The sequence below is a fragment of the Crinia signifera genome, chromosome 5, assembly GCF_055691185.1.
Source record: "Crinia signifera chromosome 5, ASM5569118v1, whole genome shotgun sequence".
NCBI classification, from domain to species: Eukaryota; Metazoa; Chordata; class Amphibia; order Anura; family Myobatrachidae; genus Crinia; species Crinia signifera.
Genome location: NC_139221.1, coordinates 38029407 through 38051247, shown reverse-complemented (window position 1 = coordinate 38051247; position 21841 = coordinate 38029407). Strand labels below are relative to the sequence as shown.

The 21841-nt window shown below is 45.0% G+C and overlaps 2 protein-coding genes across 3 annotated transcripts in view; one reads left to right on the top strand and one right to left on the bottom strand.

Moving 5' to 3' along the window:
* The window catches only part of INTS8 (integrator complex subunit 8), a 57103-nt gene extending 37930 nt beyond the window's left edge, over positions 1 to 19173 (bottom strand). The window contains exons 1-13 of the mRNA XM_083187026.1: positions 18871 to 19173; positions 17510 to 17698; positions 16662 to 16836; positions 15352 to 15492; positions 13541 to 13612; positions 12846 to 12897; positions 11530 to 11712; positions 8918 to 9025; positions 8643 to 8795; positions 8387 to 8487; positions 4518 to 4659; positions 2178 to 2248; positions 1113 to 1288 (exon numbers count right to left, since the gene is read on the bottom strand). Of these exons, the coding sequence (XP_083043152.1) occupies positions 1113 to 1288; positions 2178 to 2248; positions 4518 to 4659; positions 8387 to 8487; positions 8643 to 8795; positions 8918 to 9025; positions 11530 to 11712; positions 12846 to 12897; positions 13541 to 13612; positions 15352 to 15492; positions 16662 to 16836; positions 17510 to 17684 (1549 nt within the window). The 5' untranslated portion in view covers positions 17685 to 17698; positions 18871 to 19173. The remainder of the gene's footprint in view (positions 1 to 1112; positions 1289 to 2177; positions 2249 to 4517; positions 4660 to 8386; positions 8488 to 8642; positions 8796 to 8917; positions 9026 to 11529; positions 11713 to 12845; positions 12898 to 13540; positions 13613 to 15351; positions 15493 to 16661; positions 16837 to 17509; positions 17699 to 18870) is intronic.
* Positions 19032 to 21841, top strand: part of NDUFAF6 (NADH:ubiquinone oxidoreductase complex assembly factor 6) — a 30290-nt gene continuing 27480 nt past the window's right edge. The window contains exons 1-2 of one of the 2 annotated variants that reach the window (XM_083187030.1): positions 19032 to 19193; positions 20629 to 20721. In XM_083187030.1, the coding sequence (XP_083043156.1) occupies positions 19093 to 19193; positions 20629 to 20721 (194 nt within the window). In that variant the 5' untranslated portion in view covers positions 19032 to 19092. Of the gene's footprint in view, positions 19194 to 20628; positions 20733 to 21841 lie in introns of those variants that run through there. The other variant, XM_083187031.1, reaches the window with a different exon arrangement.

The following is a 21841-nucleotide window of genomic DNA, read 5'->3' as shown; positions in this document are numbered from 1 at the left end:
CATGTTACAGACTATGTTTGAAAAATGTCAGGCAGGAGCTGATTGGCTGGCTGTTTATTACTCTCTATTTTATCACTGTTGAAGCTTAGAGAATCTGGCCCTACGACTGGGAAGAGTGGCCTTGCTCAAAGCGTGGGGGGCAAAGCCAGCACACCAGGTTATACATGTTTTACGAATGCTGGTTACATATTGCTAAACATACAATATATTACCCAAAAAAACAAAAACTTTTGGCGACAATGGTCTTGTCCATTTTGACACTTGGGGCCTGATTCAGAACTACTAGCGAACAGGTAAAACAATGCCTGTCTGAACATCCACCACCCTCCCACTGCGGCAGGTGGGGGAAGTGTACACTTACATAGCCCCTCGCATGTGTCCGAACTTTTCTGGCTGAAAAACCCAGATATTATAGTGATTTTAGTTTTTTTCCAACCCCCCAAAAATGACCCTTTTCGGAGGGAAAACACATGGGAATACATAATAAATGTCCAGATCCATGTGTTATTGCTGCAAACGGGTCCTCCTAGTGCTGGTTATCAGGGCAAATTTGCTTCACGTGCCTAATCTCCAATAGGTGCTGGCTAGAAGGGTTAATTGGAGAACCCCAGAGGGATCCATTAGCCACGAATAATTGGATATCCCCGTGAAAAAATAGATTTGGTCAAATCAATTGCTCTCTGGTTCTGGCGCTAAATTATTATCGCTCCTTTCCATAAACTCAGCTATAAAACGTACAGAGTTTCCATGCATCAGCTGGATCTGAATAACCCTAATTCAGTGTACGGCTGGATTAAGGCTAGGGCTAAACTAGCGATGGTGCTAGCAGGTGTGTTACATATATCTGCGTGTGATCTGTAAGTAAATGCAGTACAGCTGCGAAACACTTGTGGCGCCTTATAAATAAAATTATAATAATAATAATAATACTGTATTACGCCATTTAAATACCAGACACGATTAAAGTTACAAATGCTGCCTTGGAATATGACTGGCCATTTTTGGAGATACCTGGAGAAGGTGCCAGTAAGTGGAGTCACTAACACTTCCATGGCATGTTGTCATTATTATTATCTGAAAAGGTAAATTTGGGGGTGGACAGTGCAGCTGACCTGGTATGTCATAGAAGGCCGTCACAGGTTTAGTACAGAGATTTGTGTGCGAGGTTCTCTTTCTAATCTGATCAATCAGCATCATTCTGTCTTCGTCTGTAAGCAGCTTCATAAACAGCTCATGAGTGGAAATCATGAACACAAGCTGCAGGTCTTCAATGCTGAGGCACAGGTTCCTGAAAACAAAGGAAAACCTATCACATGTCTGCAGAAGCTGGGACTCTGGTACACCAGCCGGATCCCTGCCCACCCCTGTGTAGGACACTCCCTGCCTCTATAGCAGCTAAGCACAGGCGCATCTTTGGTCTTCCCTTTACAATACAGTAAAGAATGTTAGAGGACTACACTGTAGGGAGACCGCTGTGATTGGACAGATACTGCTGTCATCTAACCTATCCGTTTCCACCTTTAACACACCCTGTTTGGCTCCAGGATTAGAGACTCTGCATTATACTGTGCAGCGTGACATCCAACTACCAGTTTATTTCTATCTGTTTACACATCCGCTCGCATGCAGCTGCATAGAGGAAAAATCATTCGATAATCGATCACCATCGAATGGATTTATCCTCCCTCTGCAATTTTGGGGCGGACGCTGACGTCATCTGCCTGCACCGAGCAGGCATGGGCACGCCTGTGTTCGCAAGGGTATGGGCCCAGTGTTTCTAGGGGCATGTCCAAATTTTTTGTGGACAGAACCCATAAAACACTGGTTGGACTCCGGCCACCGCCCTCTGCATGTCTATCAATAGGTGAATGCCCACGAAGGTGTTCGCTCCTGAGGTATACGCATACGCACTCCCCCGACATCGGGAACGGAGCCAAATTGAGACTTGTGCTAACGGGTCTGAATCAGCCCATTGTCACAAAGCTCCACTGTCGGACAAGCTCTGGATAGACCGTACGGTCATCGGATACTGGAGATAAAGAGCTCTGATTTCTCTGCAGCACCCGACGTTGCATGCCATCCCCTGTATGAATCGGAACCGGCTCCTTATTATAGTCAGAGAACACGGCAACAATAAGAGCTTTCATTATAATCTCCAAACGTATCCAAGAACTTACTTTAGAAATGCCGCTACTGTTCGTCTTTGTGACTCTGAGGCCTCCTCATACTTCAGGGACTTGGTACAGACCTACAGAACAGGAACGGATGAAATGTTCATGGACAGAATGGTTTGTTCAGCTCCTGTATTGTAGGCCAATCCATTACTTAAACACAGGGGCTTAACTAGAACTTTGTGGGCCCCATAGCAACATATAGAAGTGGCCCCTGTCCCAAAGTGCCTTGAGAGTTCCATTCTGCAGCAATTAATAATTGTATGCCCCAAAACAGTGCCGTAGTTTATTCTCTGAACCATAGTAGTGCCCCAGTTTATTTTATGAACTGTAGTAGTGCCCTGGTGTACACAAATTCCTATTGTAAGGCTGCCAGTACACATTATACCGCACAGTATTACCGTTTCTCATTATGACAAACAGTGTTCCCAGTTCATACTATGCAACATTACAGTGCTACCTGTTCATACTATACCACATTACAGTGCTATCTGTTCATACTATGCAACATTACAGTGGTACCTGTTCATACTATACCACATTACATTACAGTGCCATCTGTTCATACTATGCCACATTATGATAGACTCACACTATAGAGCAGGCATGTCCAATGTTGGCCCTCCAGATGTTGTGAAACTACACATCCCAGCATGCTTTGCCACAGTTTTGCCATTAGAGAATGCAAAAATTATTGCAAAGCATGCTGGGATGTGTAGTTTCAAAACATCTGGAGGGCCAACGTTGGACATGCCTGCTATAGAGGATCTGTCCAATCTCTGTGGTTGGTGTGAAAGCCTGGTAATGGGAGCAAAAGCTGCCAAAATCTGAAAAATGACCCCCAAAAATGGTCATTTGGGTAGATTTGTTAAATGAAATGGACTTAACCAATGTGCCTAATCTGTTCATTTTTGATTGTTTTCCAGTGTTTTTGAGAAAATGGTCAATTGTCATTGGACAGATATGTATGGTGTGTATCCAGTGTTCACATGCGCTCTAGTTCAAATCCGCTCTCATTACAGGGCAACCCCTGCCATTATAGCATCTACTCCTCGCTGATCATATAATGTCACACAAATCAGGCTAAGCAATGCATCCGGCCCAATTGCTTAGCAGGCACATCAAGTAAATTGGTAGGCAGCTTTATAACCTGGGTCCAGACTCCCCATAAGGCTCTGCGTCCCATAGAAAAGGAACCCTTGTACCCACTATAGTTGTGCCTGTGCTTAACTATGCTAACATACACGCATATCACACAGACACATAAATGCCACTCACATGCTAAAACGGTGTATTCACAGAACTACCTAGGGTGCGGTTGCTACATAACGTAGAGGTGAGGTAGGAGCAACAATGTCACGGCATATGGTTACATTTCTCTAGCGGTATCTCTGTAATGCCTGCTCCCCAACACATGGTACCTGCCCTGGCAAATTAAAAGCTGTGTGTGTGTAGTAGTTTGTAAGTAATGTGTGCATGCAAGATACCGTACAGTAGGATACCCTGCACATGCATGATACCGTACGATAGTATACCCTGCACATGCACAATACGGTATGATAGGATACCCTGCGCATGCACGATACCGTATGTAGGATACCCTGCACATGCACGATACTGTATAGTAGGATACCCTGCATATGCACAATACGGTATGATAGGATACCCTGCACATGCACTATGCCGTATGATAGGATACCCTGCACATGCACGATACCGTATGATAGGATACCCCGCACATGCACGATACCGTATGATAGGATACCCCGCACATGCACGATACCGTACGATAGGATACCCCGCACATGCACGATACCGTACGATAGGATACCCCGCACATGCACGATACCGTATGATAGGATACCCCGCACATGCACGATACCCCGCACATGCACGATACCGTATGATAGGATACCCTGCACATGCACGATGCCGTATGATAGGATACCCTGCACATGCACGATGCCGTATGATAGGATACCCTGCACATGCACAATACCGTATGATAGGATACCCTGCACATGCACAATACCGTATGATAGGATACCCTGCACATGCACGATACCGTATGATAGGATACCCTGCAAATGCACGATACCGTATGATAGGATACCCTGCAAATGCACGATACCGTATGATAGGATACCCTGCACATGCACGATACCGTACGGTAGGATACCCTGCACATGCATTATACTGTATAGATTATGAGCATTACTCAGTTGCTCCTGCAAAACGAAACAGCGCAGGCAGAAGACTTTCCATTACTGCATTAGGATTCTTTCCTATTCCGCACACTGAGAAGTATTCCCAGAATCCTCATAGTGATTACAAGCCCTGCTTTACCTCCAGAAGGTAGTCTATTTTCTCATTGCTAGGCTTCATGAAGAGCCGGTTAAACTGCACGCTGACGGGTCGTCCATGTAGAATGTCATGCACCGTATTGCAAGCACAGACTTTAAAACAGATCTCTGTTAGAGCGTCATTGCTGTGGGGAAATGGAACAAGTGGAGCAAGTTTCAGACCGTTATACATACAGAGTTCTACATCTGTAGCCGCTGCACACCATGCCACCGGAACGGGATACAGATAACATTAGCAATAATTACAGAGACATGGGTTTCCAGCCATTTAGCTGCAAACAGAGATATGACTGAGATGTGCACAGCCCTGTATTGTCCCCAGATACATATTGCTCAGCTGTGGAGCATTAAATCCATTCCTATAAATCCATCTGGACAGTGGATAATAGGGGACGTAACAGGGGCTGTTCAAGGAGCAGACACAACACTTAAACTCGTTCTACATCCCATAGCACAAATCACCTTTGTCTCTATAAGGGCATAAGAGTTAAAGATAAAACACGTAGGGGGATAATTCTGGATCACTCGCAAAGGCAAATGCACTCTCTAATGGACAAAACCATATGCACTACGTGTGGGGCAGATGTAACATGTGCAGAGAGTTAGATACACTATGTGATTTAGGCCCGATTTCACCCGATTCGGATGGATCGGGCCATGAAATCGGATGTACAGACATCCTGTCTGACCCGATGCGCGGTCCCGTGCGCATCGGGTTGGAGATGGGAGGTTGGATGCGCTGCAGATAAGATTTGGTAAATCTTATGTGCAGCCTGGAGCCATGCAGGGCACGCAGCAGGCAGTGGGCGGTGAACGCATCGAGTGCCAGGTACATGAATCCCAGCGGTGGGAGCACATAGAAAAACAAAAAACAAAAAAAAACCATACAAATGAATGGGCAGCCAGTGATTGGCTGAGAGCGCTCTCTCAGCCAATCGCTGAGTGCTGGCTGCCTGGCTTCCCCTATCCGGCGCTCTAGTCCCCTCGTCACATTCACCGCCCACTGCCCTCCACGAACAGCCCCTCAGCCCTCCGCCTGCAGCTCCCTGGGAACTTCATGTGATAAGTCGGCCTAATGTATAGGGGCCTTTATTTTCACTGACTTATCTGGGGGACAATGGACACCATGGGGTTGTTCCAAAGATGTCCCTTAAAGGAAGCATAATCAGCTATGAATGCGCACAAAAATCCACCACCACCCCATAACTGTCTCCAACTACAAAACAAATGATAATTTGTAGCCGAGGGTGATTTTTCTGGCCTTTATCCTGGTCTGAACGCCCTGATCAGTGAGGCCCTTAGCTCGGAGAGCCATGTTGTCATAGCCAACCCCTGATGGAAAAGCATGGAGAGCAGTTCTAGTTGAATGGGCTGTTGCCAAGGACGATCTGCCGCCATGCTTAGGATGTCTGCATACCAGCTTTGGCCAGGTTTGGAGACACCAGAATGGCAGCAACTCCCTTGGCCATTGACTTTTTCAGCATGCAAAGTAGCAGCGGAATCATATATTATGCTGAATTTACAGGAGATAGTCATTGCATCCAACATGATTGCGTTTGGATCCCCAAAGCACTTTTGTCAGAGTGACATCATGTGGCGTCAAAATGCCATCAGAGACCACTTCTGGCAGACGCCATCACTCCGCAGGATGAACCTTCTGCCATTTAAAAAAATCTATTTCCCATTTGATAACATCTGGGAGGAAGGCTGCAGATATCACTGGCACATGCTTTTCCGCATCTTTACTATTGCCACCAACCACCTGTTTCTGCGTATTTCACCTTTTTGGTTGATGTAAGCCATGACCTTGGCATTGTCAGGCTGAATCTTGGAGCTGCCATCCATGAAGGCCAGACAGTGTCTGGAGGAAAAGACTTAAAAGACATTAACTGAACATCTTCCAGAGTCCAAACCCCTTGGAGATGAAGATCCCACATCACTGCATCCCAGCCCTGCAGGCCAAGGTGGTCACGATGGTCCATTATCACTTCAAAGGCTGACCCTGTTTCAGGTTGCATTTGCGGAGGTAAGACAGCAAGGACTGACAAGCTATGTACCACACCTGAAACACTTCAGTTGTTAAGTTGGGGTATGTACAAGCGGGCAAGAAGTTGTGCGGAAAAGTATACAAGTGGAAGCATGCATACGGAATTGCTTTGAAGCAAGTTGCCATCCTGCCCACCAAGATCATGCACAGCAACAGAGTCACCCTCCTGATAATAAGTAGGTCACGAACCTGCCTCTGGATGGCAAAGATCTTGTACTTCAGCAGTAATACCTTACGAGGTCTGTGTCAAAGAAGACCCAAGTATATCATGTGGTGTGATTGGACATAGTTAGACTTATGGAAGGGAATCATCCATCCATGTCCTGAGGTAAAATGATTCCAATTCCCTTGGGCAGTATGAAACAAAGGTGATTTGCACCATGGCATGTAGAGGGGAGGAGACAGCCCACAAACAAGTTTAACATTGCACTTGTGCCTGAACACCACCCTACACCCCAAGGTATCCAGTGTCCCCCAGATAAGATGAAAGAGCATAGAAATACTTGGTGAAGACATGTATAAAACCATGGACTAGATAATAAATAAATCAGTCAACACCATCAGCCAGATATTGTAGCACAACACATTTTGAATATAATAAAGAAAATATAAAGCAGGAAAGATTGACCAGGAGTATTAAGGTTCTGATTCTCAGTTGGGTGCACATAAAAAGCAAAACAAATAAAAATCACTGCACCTGGTTGTAAAATGGGCAGAGAGAGAGACAGATTTAGGAGGGGCATGTCCAAACTAAAATCTAAACTGCCTCTTTGGACTACATGCAGAAGCGGGAAGTATTTACCCTGCATGCAAAAAGTATTTGGTCCCCTTGCATTGAAATATGGCTTTTTTCGGAGGCACAAAGTGACTTTCTCTCTATGCTATGCTCCCAACTAAGGTGTAAAAAGATAGGAGTTACAGAAGATGGGATGTTGCCCATAGCAACCAATCAGATTATGTATATTATCTTCTAGAAGGTGCTAAGCCAGGGGTGGCCAAACCAGTCCACAAGATCTACGAACAGTCAATGTTTTTCAAATCACCTAGCTCATACCTCCCAACATGACCCATTCTAGGAGGGACAAGATGCTCTGTTCCTGGACTTTCATGCCAGGGGCAGTTGCAGAGTTGCAGGGCTGCAGCACAGTCCAAAATTCAGATAGGGGAGCTGCACCAACAGCCACCCCAAACACCACAGTCTAGGACTCAATGTGTGGCTCCCCTATCTGAACTTTGGACCACCTCTGAAACTGCCAATGGCAAGGAAGTACAGGAGCAGAGCATTTTGTCCCTCCTGGAATGGGTCATGTTGGGAGGTATGCCTAGCTGGTGCACTGCTTTAATCATTATTAACTGTCACATTTCCCAGGTCACCTAGCTGGTGCACTGCTTTAATCATTACTAACTGTCACATTTCCCAGGTCACCTAGCTGGTGCACTGCTTTAATCATTACTAACTGTCACATTTCCCAGGTCACCTAGCTGGTGCACAGCTGTAGTCATTACTAACTGTCACATGTCCCAGGTCACCGAGCTGGTGCACAGCTGTAGTCATTACTAACTGTCACATTTTCAGACATGCTGCATTCATTCCTACTATAGATCCACATATTGCCTGATATACATGAACTGTTGGTAGATCTTGAGGACTGGTTTGGCCACCCCTGTGCTAAGCAAATATGAAGTAGAATCTGATTGGTTGCAATGGGCAATCTTTAGTAAAACTCCCATTTTAGTAAATTTACCCCTACGAATCAGCCCCCTCTTCTACACATCCCTAACCCCCGGAGAACACACAAACTTACCCCTGTTGCACTTTCTGGAAGAGCTCCCTCAGGACAGACTGCCTGAACTGATCTGGTAAGTTACCATTCACGTTATCTTCATGGAAGATACTCAATATTCCCTTTAGAAAACAAAGACAAGAGCCCAATAAATGCCCAATAAATGCCCACTTTATGCCGGAATATTTTACCAAGTAATTCCAGAATATGAAATCAAATATTTACCCTATTTTATGGCAAGTATAAGCCATCAGATATTTCACATTTTCCACTGTACCTGGTAATTTCCAGTCTTCATAAAGTTATGGATCTGACTATACATTGTGGATTGCTGGGCAACCACATTTGATGGGGCAAGAACACTGCATGCCTGGCAATACCCGGCCAACCGCCTTTCATCTACTGTGCAGTGGGTGGAGACTGCGCCAATCTGAGAATTGGAGAGATTGAGATCATGTGACACTGTGCACGCTCTCACCTGTGTGCGCATCAGAACAAGGACCAAACAACACTATCTGGTTTACAGCGGAAGGAAAACCCCAACTCAATTACCTTTGAAACCAGTTGTTTGGTGGTAAAGAAGTGGTCTCGGGCCTTTTCATAACTCAGTGCGTTGGTGGGTCCTTGTTGAAAGTAGAGAGCCCCTAGGTCGTAGCACACCTGCATGGTAGAGAAGCACAAGTAATGCTAAAATGCTAGTAATATGCTAAGTAAAAGCTAAAGGCTATATATGCTCTTACTGCTGTGTGAGGCAATTCAATGTTCCGAAGAGTCACATGATTGGCAGGCCTGAATAAAGGATCTCAGCCCAATGTACATAGGATATAGCTTAGGAAGAAGCCTTGGCAGTTAAACATCAGGTCTCTCCAGGAAGTTTCTAAACTGAATTGGACACTCATTTCCAGAGGTTCAGTCACTACACCCAGCAGATATCAACTGATCTCTTACATATTTGTTGTCTGTTTATTTGTTTGTCTGGTATGCATTCGGACACTGTTAAGCAGCCCATACACGGTCCGTTTAACGGATCAGTTTGGGACTTAAATAGTACACATCGGATCGGATCGCATCCCTAGTGCATGCACTGCGATCCGATCCGACGTGTAACTAGTACAAAAAGTATGTGCAGCACATACTTTTTGTACCGTACTATGTGATGCGTGGGAGCGCGCATCGCATAGTACAGAACGGAGCCGTACACAACGGACCGTGTATGGGCTCCATTAGACCGATTTGGATGACACCAACGCGAGGTGGATTGATTGGGTCTATATTAGGTTCACAGCCAATCCTGATCCTGTGGGGGTCCCAGAGGCCCAAAAATGGCCAGGGAAACAAGATATGGCAAAGTTGCATAACAGGTAGGGGTTTAAGAAAAAAAAATAATGTGGTCAGATCCGGGAGCCAACCACAGAGAGGTGTATGCCGGGCACACCATGGGGTGCATGTTAAGCCTTTCGCTGGGTGGATTTGGATGAGAACTTCAAAGAGGGATGGCAAATGGTCTGGCATGCCTATTGGAGTGGACAGTTTTTTTTTTTCTACACAATTCAAAAACACCCCCCCAAAATTACAAAAGGCTACAAATACAGAAAAAGGGACACATTGAAAAAAAAGAAGAAGATTGCTGCTCAGAGAATGTCTGGGGATCATGGCTACAAGCCATCAACAAAAAATGGCACAAGGCAGCCAACTCCTGCGTCTGTTGGAAGAGCTGTCAAGCTTAAAACAAGAGAAGGATAAAGTTCAAGAAATGCTAATTGCACAACCAAACCCGAGCAATGCCGGGTACCTCAGCTGGTAATTCTAGATTTTGTTATTTGAGACAAATTTGTGAGTTTAGGATGGGATGGGTTGTCCTGTCCCCTAAACGTAAAGGTGAGAATGCTTAACAGTAGTATAGAACAGACTCTGCATTGCTCACACACAGTATGGGGGATATCCTATTAGCAGCGGTAATTCGCCACTGCTAATAAGTACACCAGGGGATTTCCTATTAGCCCTGATGCCGGCGTCCCTTCTCCTGATACCTGCTCTTATAAGGCACACAAAGCGTAATCTCTGATAAGCAGCCGCTGGCACATTCCCTGAGCTCATGTGGTTTTGATGCATTGTGGGCCCATTTTGGCCAATTAAAAAAACAGCCGCTGGTTGGATGCCGTGATAATGACCATCGATATCCACCCGTTTTATCGGCAGAAGTGGCATTGGGGATAATATGATATCCCCTTAGATGGTGGATGTCATGTAATGTGGGTTCTGCAAGTGCGGTTATATAATATATTATAAAGATAATATATAATATAATGCTGGGCCTTTCCTCATGTAACAGTATAACACGGTATGAAATCCCGGCGGTTGGAATCCCGACCGCCGAAATGCCACCAAGGGGGGGCCGTGGATTGCCCCCCCCTTGCGGGCTCGCTGTGCTCGCCACGCAGTTGGCCCGGTGCCTCGCTACACTCGTCACACTATTTTATTCTTCCTCTATGGGTGTCGTGGGCACCCAAAGAGGGACAAAGTGCCGGCATTGCGGCGGTTGGTATTCCGGCGTCGGTATTTCGTCCGTCGGGATTCTGATCGCTGGCATATTGACCGTAACCCATAACACCAATACCCCAACAGATTACTGCCCTCCTGTATCTAGGGCATGTCTTTACAGAACGCAACACTTCATAGACAACATTAGACTGGCCAAATAGGTTTTTTAGTGCTTTAAACCTGTATGATTCCTTTGCATGTTCTGGTGTGCCCAGTAAAGACAATGGTAAAGTAGACAAATTAGGACCATTTTACCACAAAAAAATAAATGGTATCATCATTTGACTTTTTAGTACAAAAAGCAATGTAGCCCATACACCAAAACATTGCGATTCATACCAACTTGATAACTTGGCCAGAAAACTTTCACAGCAGTTTCTTACAATTAAATATACATCAGGATTTAAACAGGAACCATGCTAGTCTACTGTTCCAGGACATTTTGGCACTTTTTGAGTGCAGAATTACTTTTACTATTTGTTACCTTTTATTTATGATCGTCATTGTCATTTAAATGTAATAACTGACAAAGATCTGTATAAATGCAGACAAATTGCATCTTTAAATAACAGACAAGAAAATCCCCCTCACATCATAAGTGAAAGGACTCTGATCATTATTACCTGACATCGCAATTCATCAAAACTGATTATTAACCCGGCGGTAGAACTCTCCGTCTCCCCATTCACAATTCCAGGCTCCACCACCAACAGATCCAACGTCCTCATGGTGTGAACATAAAAGGCTTTCTTCAGTTTAATTGCTTCCTCTAGCACCGTGATTGAGTCTTCTGCCTGTTCTTTGAGCTACAGAAAAAGGAAGAGCATTATAGTAACACGTGTAGAGAGTCCATGCAAAAAAGAAAAACAAAAAAAAACTAGATTATCGGTGGTATTCAATCCAGTATTACGACTTTCGGAACATCCCGACAGTCAAAATCCTTGTCCGTTTTTGCTCAGCTTGACTGTAACTCAACAGTCAGAATTCAATGCCCCGGCTGTTGAGTGTCGGAAAGTGGGCGTGTCGGAAATAGCGGCTGGGATTGAATAGCGCCCTATGTTTTCTTACCCAGTGGCTATGTATTGGATAACATAAGAGAAGCGAGACTACACAAGGAATACAATTATCATCTGTAGACATTCCCACTAGACCCTACAATTAAAGCTTATTCCCATATCTTCTGCTTGCTAATAGCCATTCTTTGGAATAAGTCATGTAATATTTTAGATTTAGAAGCCCCAATAAAATTACTTAAAGCTAGTGTACATTCGAGCACCCTTCATCTCCCAAAACCCATGCAGTTCCTCTTCCCTGTCTGGGGAGTCACCTTCTGCAGAGGTGAATCTAGCACAGTGAAGTCTGTATTTCAGCGCTGAAATGCAGACCAAACTGTGTTAGAAGCAACACCTCAGACAGGGAAGAGGAATTCCATTGCATGGGTTTTGAAAGATGCAGGTGATGCATGAACACTATGAAAGCTGCTTGGCCACCTACCAAAAGTACGTAGGTACAATACCCTACATGCAGTGGCTACCCCTGCTGCCCTGGCCAAAAACCTTGGGTAATGGAGGCCCAATCGCACATCACACTTAGAAACCACCCCACTCGCAACCCCGCTGTCATTGTAAACTCAATGGATTTGCCAGTAGCGAAACACAGATCTATTCCCAAAAGTCAGTAGAAAATGTTACATCTGATTCTTTAGTAAGACTTTGAAATCTAACAGGACCTCAAATGATTTTACATATAGCTGTTAAACCTGTATACAATTAATACATCCAGCACTATTCTGCCTCCTACTGGTAGAAGACTGAGCAGGTGATATATATATATATATATATATATATATTTTTTTTTTTTTTAGACATATTGTCAATGCTTGACTGAGACTTGATACCATATGAAGATCACAGTCTACCACGGAGGCAGACACACCTACCACTTTCAAAATATTTTCGGTGAGCTCCTTTTCTTGTTGCATTTGATTCATTCTGTTAAAAAGAACAGAGACCGGTTTGAGCACAACCAATCATGTACAGGTGGTTTTAAAGAAGCAGTCATACTTCTAAATGCCTCTCAGACATTGCTCACCCTAATGCAAGGCAGAGCGTCAGCATGTGCACACAGTAACACATATAGTGTTCACTCTAAGCTTCTTTTGCAGGGTGCCGCACCTTGCCCATTTTTAAAACCTCAAAATGAACCTTTTTATGTGTGGTACCCTGTGCCCTTACGCTGCCCCCTACTGCGCTGACATGCTGCTGAGAACTTTTGGTGTGTGTAATGGGCATTATGGTGCGTGGTATAATGTGTAAGAGGCATTACAACAGAATATGTAATGGGCATAGCAGAGTATGACAATATGTAATGGGCGTAATCCTGGTGCAATGTTTTATACTTTTTTTTATGTTTCTAATGTAAAATTTCTTATATAAAATGGGCCCTCCCAATTGAAAAAAGTGCCCTGCCGGATGGTCAGCGCCTTATATTTATTTTTTAATAGAAACAATACAAATCACCCAGTGTGTATGGACCTTTAGAAAGAGGAGAGAGGGAAAGAGATCCGGAGAGTATCAGCACAACGCATAACACAAGCTCCCAGAATTAGGTGACGGATCCATCGCAGTTACTTACACATTTGGCTGCAGAGGACCCTGTTTCACTGGCTTCACATGAAAGCTGCTCTGTACGATTGTACGAATAGCCCTGTAACCGAAAATATCACGTTATAAACTGAACTACGTATAGACAGTGCAGCTGTTACATACAGTCGCTTTACGATCCTTCGTGCATGCAATGGTATTCCTTATTTATAAAAAAAACAAACAATCACAAGAAAAAAAATTAAAAAACATAAATCGGTACTTATGTAATATCTGGGCTCCCGTTTTTCTTATGGGACCGCTGCGCTCGCCACGCTTCGGGCACGGTGGCTCGCTGCGCTCGCCACACTATATAAAATCAACTCCATGCGTAGTTGGATAGTAGGGGTATGAAAAAATGGGGTGCATTTAACATGGGAGCCCAGATAATACAGAAGTACCAAACAAAATTGTTTCCTAAACGAAGTTTAATTGTCCAATAATTAATTACATGTCAGCATTTCCTAAGTGTCTATAGTTGCAGTGTTAATGCGCATATTTAAGGAGTCCTTTTATATTTTTAACTTAGTAGGCTTTTAGCTATTCCATTTCCAGGTGTAGGAACAACTCTGCCACAGGTACTTTGTGGATTCCATTTAATGGGTGATAGTGCCCCATTTCTACTTTACTGCAACATCCTTGACAAATCAATTAGCCCGTGCACAGTACAGAGATCCACATCCTAAATGGGAGAAGTCTGTAGGGGGACTGTATTCCAGTAAATGTGACTGCTACTCCTTTTATACCACTATGCTGCAGGGAACTGACAGAGGCTGGAGTGCCATAGGACAAAAAAGAGGAACATCAACAGGGGAACTCACCTGCAGTCTTCTGTGCTTCTCTGGCTCCACATGCAGCGGCGCTTGTGTTTACATAAGTGGCTCCACCCACAGACTGGGGATTAGACTCGCCCACCAGACAATCATGAGCGGACATCACTCCGGAGCCACAGATGTAAACACAAGCTAACATTTGTAAGGTTGTGGAACTACAAGTACCAGCAGACCCTTTAATGCTAGGACTTTTTTCCAAGTCCCTGCATGCAGTGCAGGCTTGCTGGAACTCATAGTTCCACAACAATAGTTTTCATCTATTTTTTACAATGCGATCAGCCCGGTGCCCACCACCCTGGGGCACCCAGGACAGCCCCAGGCTTCAGCCCGGGCAGAGTTAAGCCTGGAGGTCCCTCGCGCTGACCGGTCAGGGGGATATTGGTTTGGCCAGAGGAACTTGGGTCCGGTGCTGGTTCTCAAAATACGGGGGACCCCTAGTCATTTTATACTCCGTATTTTGGGAACCAGAACGGCACTTGAGCCTGGTGCTGATTTTAAAAATGTTGGGGATCCTCTAGTTGTTTGCCCACTGAATTTTTAAAACCAGGAACGGCTCTTTGACCCTAGGGATGATTACGGCGGTGGGGGACCCCACGCCAGGTTTATAAAATTATTGGTTTAATCAAATTTTTTTTTCCCCCTACACTGAAGTCTGCATGGATCTGACTGATCTGTGCAGGCTGAAGCCAAATATGCCTGGAAAATGAGGAGTATTTTCCAGTTGAATTTAAAAGCAATTAGTGGACGTATATTACATAAGACATTCAATATTGGCTAACAATGGACAAGTCCTATGGAATGAGGACATCATCAATTTCCATTACCCAAGACATTTAGTTTAGGTTACTAAATTGGGATTCTGCTTTATCTAGACCAAAAATTAAGTAACACTGAAATTATTATCGTGCTCGCCATCATTAGGCCTAATGTACAGCGGTGGATATGGCTTTGTATAATAGTTTTATCTTACCATCTGTTGTACAGCATGACAGCCATGGCTGTGGTTGGAGGCAAGCTTGCTAGGTCCAGGTCTACGTGCTTTGTTCCAGGGGGCACTTTGCTCACACACAGCAACTCATTCAGAAGCATGTTCAGGACAGGGACCGATAAACTAACACAGGATAAAACAATGTCAGCATGCGCTCATGTATACAGATTTCATCATTTACCAAAATGTCATCCACATATACATCTCATTAGGCAAGAACGCTTATTTTTACATTTACTTTAAGGTTTATCTCCACCTAGTGGCAGATTAAGGCACTCAATTGTTTTAAATAAAGTTTTTGTTTGTAATACTTCTTTCACACCGCAGCTATATTGCCGGTTTTAACACGTTTTGAAACGGTTATAGCTGCAGTGTGAAAGCTCCAGATTGAGTTTACCAGTTCTAGAAAACCGGTATTTGAAATCAGTTTAAAAGAAGGATCCTTCACAGTTCAGACCTGTTTACTATGCAGTGTGAACGGATCAGAACTGGTATTTAGTACCCAGGCAGCATTGAACACTGAGCTGGTCCAGCTCCGTGCATATTTAATGAGCGGGTCCAGCTCTGTGCATACTTTTAGATATGCAGGGGGCGGGACCTCAGTGATCACTGCTATCTGACAGCCAGCAAGGGGGGGCACCAAACTATTTCTATAAACTATTTCACCATGGCGGTTTTCAATGGGTGAAACGGTTCAATGTGAAAGGTACAAAAATGGTAATTAAACGGTATATTACCGTTTACAACATGCAATGTGTAGGGGGTTTAACTTGCTTTGACCCGTTTTAAGAAACGTTTTAAATACCGGGTCTAAGCAGGTTTTGCGATGTGAAAGCAAAATTAGCTGCCACATTGCTCCTCAACACCAATAAGGAAAGTGAAAGTGCTCTGTGTAATTCTAAGGAAGGAGATTGGATGTCCACTGTAACCAGGCAGAAATGATCTGCCGCATTCTATCAGAACACTACACTGCATTGTGCACTCATGACACTTTATCAGGTATTTAGGTCTTTAGGACAATTGAATGACAGATAATGTTTAACACCCGGGTCACCAGATGTAAACCTCAGGCAGCATAAATATTTGTGAGGTTCCTGTGCAGCAAATCCTCATCCTATTTGCTGTCTCCCACTCCACATCTAAAACCGGGGCCCAGGAATATGCCAATGCTCAGCGATGAGAGGTGTAAGAAGGAAGGCGGATGGACTAATGATCATCAATAGTAACTGATACAGAGATATGTCAGCTGTGGTAATGTTGGGAAGATGGATTAATGAGCGCTGCACTCTTACCTTTTCTCCAGCACATCAAGATCCCATTTTAAATGAGCGGCCACTTTCAGTGCCAACAGTTTCAGGGTGCGGTTCCTCCGGTTGTCAGAAGGGGGCTGCACCTGGTTCTGCTCATTCACGGTGGGCTTGGAAGCCTGTTCTAGAAACTGGATAATCAGCTGAACAGGAGGAGGATCTAACAAGGACAGGAGACATCACAATCACCAACTGAATGGACAACAGGTCAAACACGCCTTAATGTTACACTGAGAAAAAAGCAATGTAGTGTGTAAAAGCACAAAGCAAGAACAAACCATTTAAAAACCAAGTAACAAAGAAACAGAATTTGACGGCAGATAAGAACCACTTAGCCCATGTATTCTGCCCAGGTACATGCACACACTTACACACTAGATTTAAGGGGTCTTCCAAAGGGGTGATAGCCTATTTTCTAGGCGATCTGACTTGATTGCTTAGAAATTAATCATGGATTGCTCCGTGTGTTAAGCATGGATTGCTCCGTGTGTTTGCCCCATAGCGATGACGACCATGTCACCACCACCAGTTCAGATCTTGACTACATGTAGTTACACCACCATTGTTCTAACCAGAGAACACTGGTTAGCAGAGATCGCCCATACACACAGAGCTACGTATGTATGGGCCTTCGGGGTTAATAGGATCGACCCCATAGCATAAATACAAACATTACTATAACAGGACAGACCGTGCAGGACCAAGGACAAGGGGACGTTCAACTTGTGATAGCTTGAAGGAGATGGTGAGTTTTTTGGGATCAATTCAGTACTCAAACACTCATTTCAATTAACCATGAACTGGGCATTTAAAACTAGGCCAAGTGTTGGTACCTGGAGAAGACTTCTGTAGGTGACTCTCTAGCAAAGTTTCGTCCAACAAGAACTCAAACCACGATGTCTGCGGAGGCGTGCACGGGCGGCTGGAAGTCGCAGCCTCTCTGTCTGCAGCTTCCGCACTCATCTTCTTCGCCTGCACCTTCTCGTTTGCTGCATTTTTCTTTTTCATTTGGGCTGTGGTATCTTTAAGTAAAGCAGTAAGTTTTAAGCATAAAGTGCAATTCCGTAATGAAAAGCAAACAATACTTGCATTGACCATTGAATACTGACTATACAATGTACATGCAGGACTCTTATTATGTTAATCAACAATAACACACTGCTCAAAAGGGGTACCGGAATTCCAACTGTCATTACACTAACTGACAGGACCTATTCTCCCTCGTGAGGGACCCAGCATACACATGTACGTGGTATACAGGAAGATGTGCACACAGGCACTCATGTATGCAGTATGTAAGAAGACACACAATCCTGTAGGCACTCTTGTACATGGTTTTTACAAAGACACACAATCATGTACAAAGTATGTTGAGACAGGTAGAATAATTTTTTTTTATATACCTATATGTAGACAGACAGGCACACATGTAACTGATATGTAGAGAGACAGGAGCAGGCATGTACAGGTTATGTAGCAAGACATGTACACGGTTTAGAAGGAGCCAGTCATGAATCCACAGGGCATGTAGGGAGACGGCCAGGCATCCACAGGGCATACATGGTATGCAGGAAAGCTGGAAAACTCATGCAAAGGGTACGTAGGGAGACAGGCAGGCACACATGTGCTGGGTATGTTGGGAGATGGGCACGCATGCAGAGGCTATGTAGTGAGAGAGGCAAAAATTTCTACGGTATGTAGGGAGACAGAGACATGTATGCAGAGGATATGTTGCGTGACAGGCAGGCAAGCATACAGTGGGTATATAGGAAGACAAGGGAACACATTTACAAGGCATGGAGGGAGGGAGACAGGCAGGCATGTAGAGAGTATGTACTAGAAGATAGGGACATGCAAGCACATGGTATGTAGAAAGACAGGCATGTACACGGTAAGTAGGGAGACGGACAAGAATGGTATGTAAGGAGACAGGCAGGGATGTACATGGTATGTATTGAGAAAAGCACACAGAGATAGGGAAACGCATGTATACGATATGAAGAGAGAGGGTATGAAGGGAGACAGGCAGGCATGTACAGGGTATGAAGGGAGACAGGCAGGCATGTACAGGGTATGAAGGGAGGTATGTACATTTTAAGGAAGCGGCACGTCACACGAATATTATATGTTCCCCTGTATATATGACACATGCCATGCTGCTGTCACACCGCACACATACACGATGTACGCTCACCTCCGCCACACAATGACACCGGGGGCTACACACAGCGGCTGAACACTGCACCACGGTTGGATATAACACACCGCACGGCTGACGGTCGCACAAACCACACTGGCAGTCACGTGACAACAACAGTGGCGCGGAGCGATGACGTGCCGGGTGCACGCTCCAAACTTTCCCCACCAATAGTGAGCCTAGCCCAGGCCACACCCCCGCACTGGGGGTGACATTGTCATGGCGATGAGGCTGCTGCTGCGCTGCCGGTCACCGGTCACCCCACACTGTGCCCGGGGGAAGAGCGACCAGGCCTCTCCCTACTGTCTGCAGCTGGTCAGGTACAATGAGGGGGAGCCTAGTTGGTTCTACCGGGGGCGTACTAGGGGAGGTGTGTGGGGCCCTCTTGTGGACAGTGTAGAATACAGGGGTGTATGGGGTCCACTTGTGGACAGTGTAGAATACAGGGGTGTATGGGGCCCTCTTGTGGACAGTGTAGAATACAGGGGTGTAAGGGGCCCTCTTGTGGACAGTGTAGAATACAGGAGGTGTATGGGGTCCACTTGTGGACAGTGTAGAATACAGAGGTGTATGGGGCCCTCTTGTGGACAGTGTAGAATACAGTGGGTGTATGGGGTCCTCTTGTGGACAAGGTAGAATACAGGAGGTGTATGGGGTCCTTTTGTGGACAAGGTAGAATACAGGAGGTGTATGGGGTCCTCTTGTGGAAAGGGTAAAATACAGGGGGGTAAATGGGCCGGGGTCCTCTTGTCGACAGTGTAGAATACAGAAGGTGTATCTGTATGGGGCCCTCTTGTGGACAGTGTAGAATATAGGGGTGTAAGGGGCCCTCTTGTGGACAGTGAAGAATACAGAAGGTGTATGGGGTCCACTTGTGGACAGTGTAGAATACAGGGGTGTATGGGGCCCTCTTTTGGACAGTGTAGAATACATTGGGTGTATGGGGTCCTCTTGTGGACAGTGTAGAATACAGGAGGTGTATGGGGTCCTCTTGTGGACAAGGTAGAATACAGGAGGTGTATGGGGTCCTCTTGTGGACAGGGTAGCATACAGGGGGGTAAATGGGCCGGGGTCCTCTTGTCGACAGTGTAGAATACAGAAGGTGTATGGGGCCCTCTTGTGGACACTGTAAAATACAAGGGGTACAGTCCTCTGGTGGACAGTGTAGAATTCAGGGAAGGTGTATAGAGTCTTCATGTGGACAGTATAGAATACAAGGGATGTATATTGGGCTCTTTTGTTGACATTGTAGAGTCCATTGCTCCCTGTGGACAGTGTACACATTACATGGGGTATATGGGGCCCCCTTTTGGATCGTTTAGAACAGGGGTGGGCAATAAGCGGCCCTCCAGCTGTTGATAAACTACACATCCCAGCATGCATTGCCTTAGTTTTGCTATTTGGCCATGCTGAAACTGGTGCAAAGCATGCTGGGAAGTGTAGTTCATCAACAGCTGGAGGGCCGCTTATTTCCCACCCCTGGTTAGAATATACTGTACATGGGCCCTCCTCTGTCAGGGGGCTTACCAGTCGGAGCATGCTGACATCAATAGCTCTCCCTATTGTACATAAAGCCCTGTACAAATGCATCGATTTTTCCCGATTTTTCTTATAGAATTTTACTTAAGAGCCCTGTTAAAACCCCAAGTCTTTTTTTGAACAGATTCTTCATTTTCAAGACGTCATATTGTTATAAATGGATTGATTTTGTCTATATGATACTGATATGCACCTATTTTGATTATCTTGATGCAGGAAACGTGATTATGAGGGATTTCTGTGCACGTTGCTGCTTCCACCAGAATGTCGGGGTTCTGTCTTAGCACTACGGGCATTTAATGTAGAACTCTCGCAGGCAGGTATTCCATTGTCCTTAATATTAAGTATCACCTATGTCTTGGTTCATTCACATCTTATATATAGCGTTAAATTGTGTCTCCACTCAAGATTTACATTTTACTAGTATTTGTGCCCAGGGCCATCAAGAGGGGGAGGGGTTACATTTTACCTGGGCCCTGGTCTGCTGGAGGGGCCCAGGGCCCACTCCCCCTTTGCAGTGTGCCGGGCAGTAGGGAGAGAACAGACAGGATGCAGCCGCAGCACAGCCTCTCTCCCCAGCTCAGCGCACGCAGAAGCAGCAGCAGTCTGCCATCTCTCTCCCTCCCTATTGTTTATTTGTTTTCTCACGGGGATGTGGCCACGTCCTCTCCTCAATTTATCTGGACCCGGCCTTGCTGTTGATACCCCTGTTTCTTCCTGTCATAGCAAACAGCTTCTTTACAACAGTATGCCACATATCCAATTAGCTTAAACAAGTCCTGCCATTTTCAACTTAAAATAGGGATTTCTCTGACTTTAAGGCTGTGTACACACCTAAAGATTTATTTATCCAATCTGTTCGGTGCAAACAGAAATCTGGTAATGTATTGGAGCAAATGAGAATGGACTATTCGCTTCCAAACAGGCAATGGTAGTTCAGGTAAATTGGTTAAATCAATGTGAGCTAATTAACAAATTTGTCCAAATTGTTTTTGTACATTTTCCAGCATTTGGGATCAAATGGGTGCGGTGGGGTTTGTGGTCTAAAAGGGTTATCAGAGATGTATGCTGACTTGATTCTGGGCACAGGACTCATTCTGTGCATGCGCAGAATGAGTCCTGCATGATAACACGCGGTGGTCCCTGAGTCACAGCCTGATAGACAGGCTGCTTGTATTTGGGGGTGTGGGTGGCCAGTGTTCCCAAAAACTCAGGGCATTCTTGAATGAATCTGATTTACCTACTCCTGTTCTACATAGCTGTGCTATCCCGGCGCTTTTCATGAGCAATGTAGGTTCCTAAGGAGACAATATTATATATGATATTGCAGGAGAAAGTATTATATGTGATATTGCAGGAGACAGTATTATATGTGATATTGCAGGAGACAATATTGTATGTGATATTGCAGGAGACGGTATTGTATGTG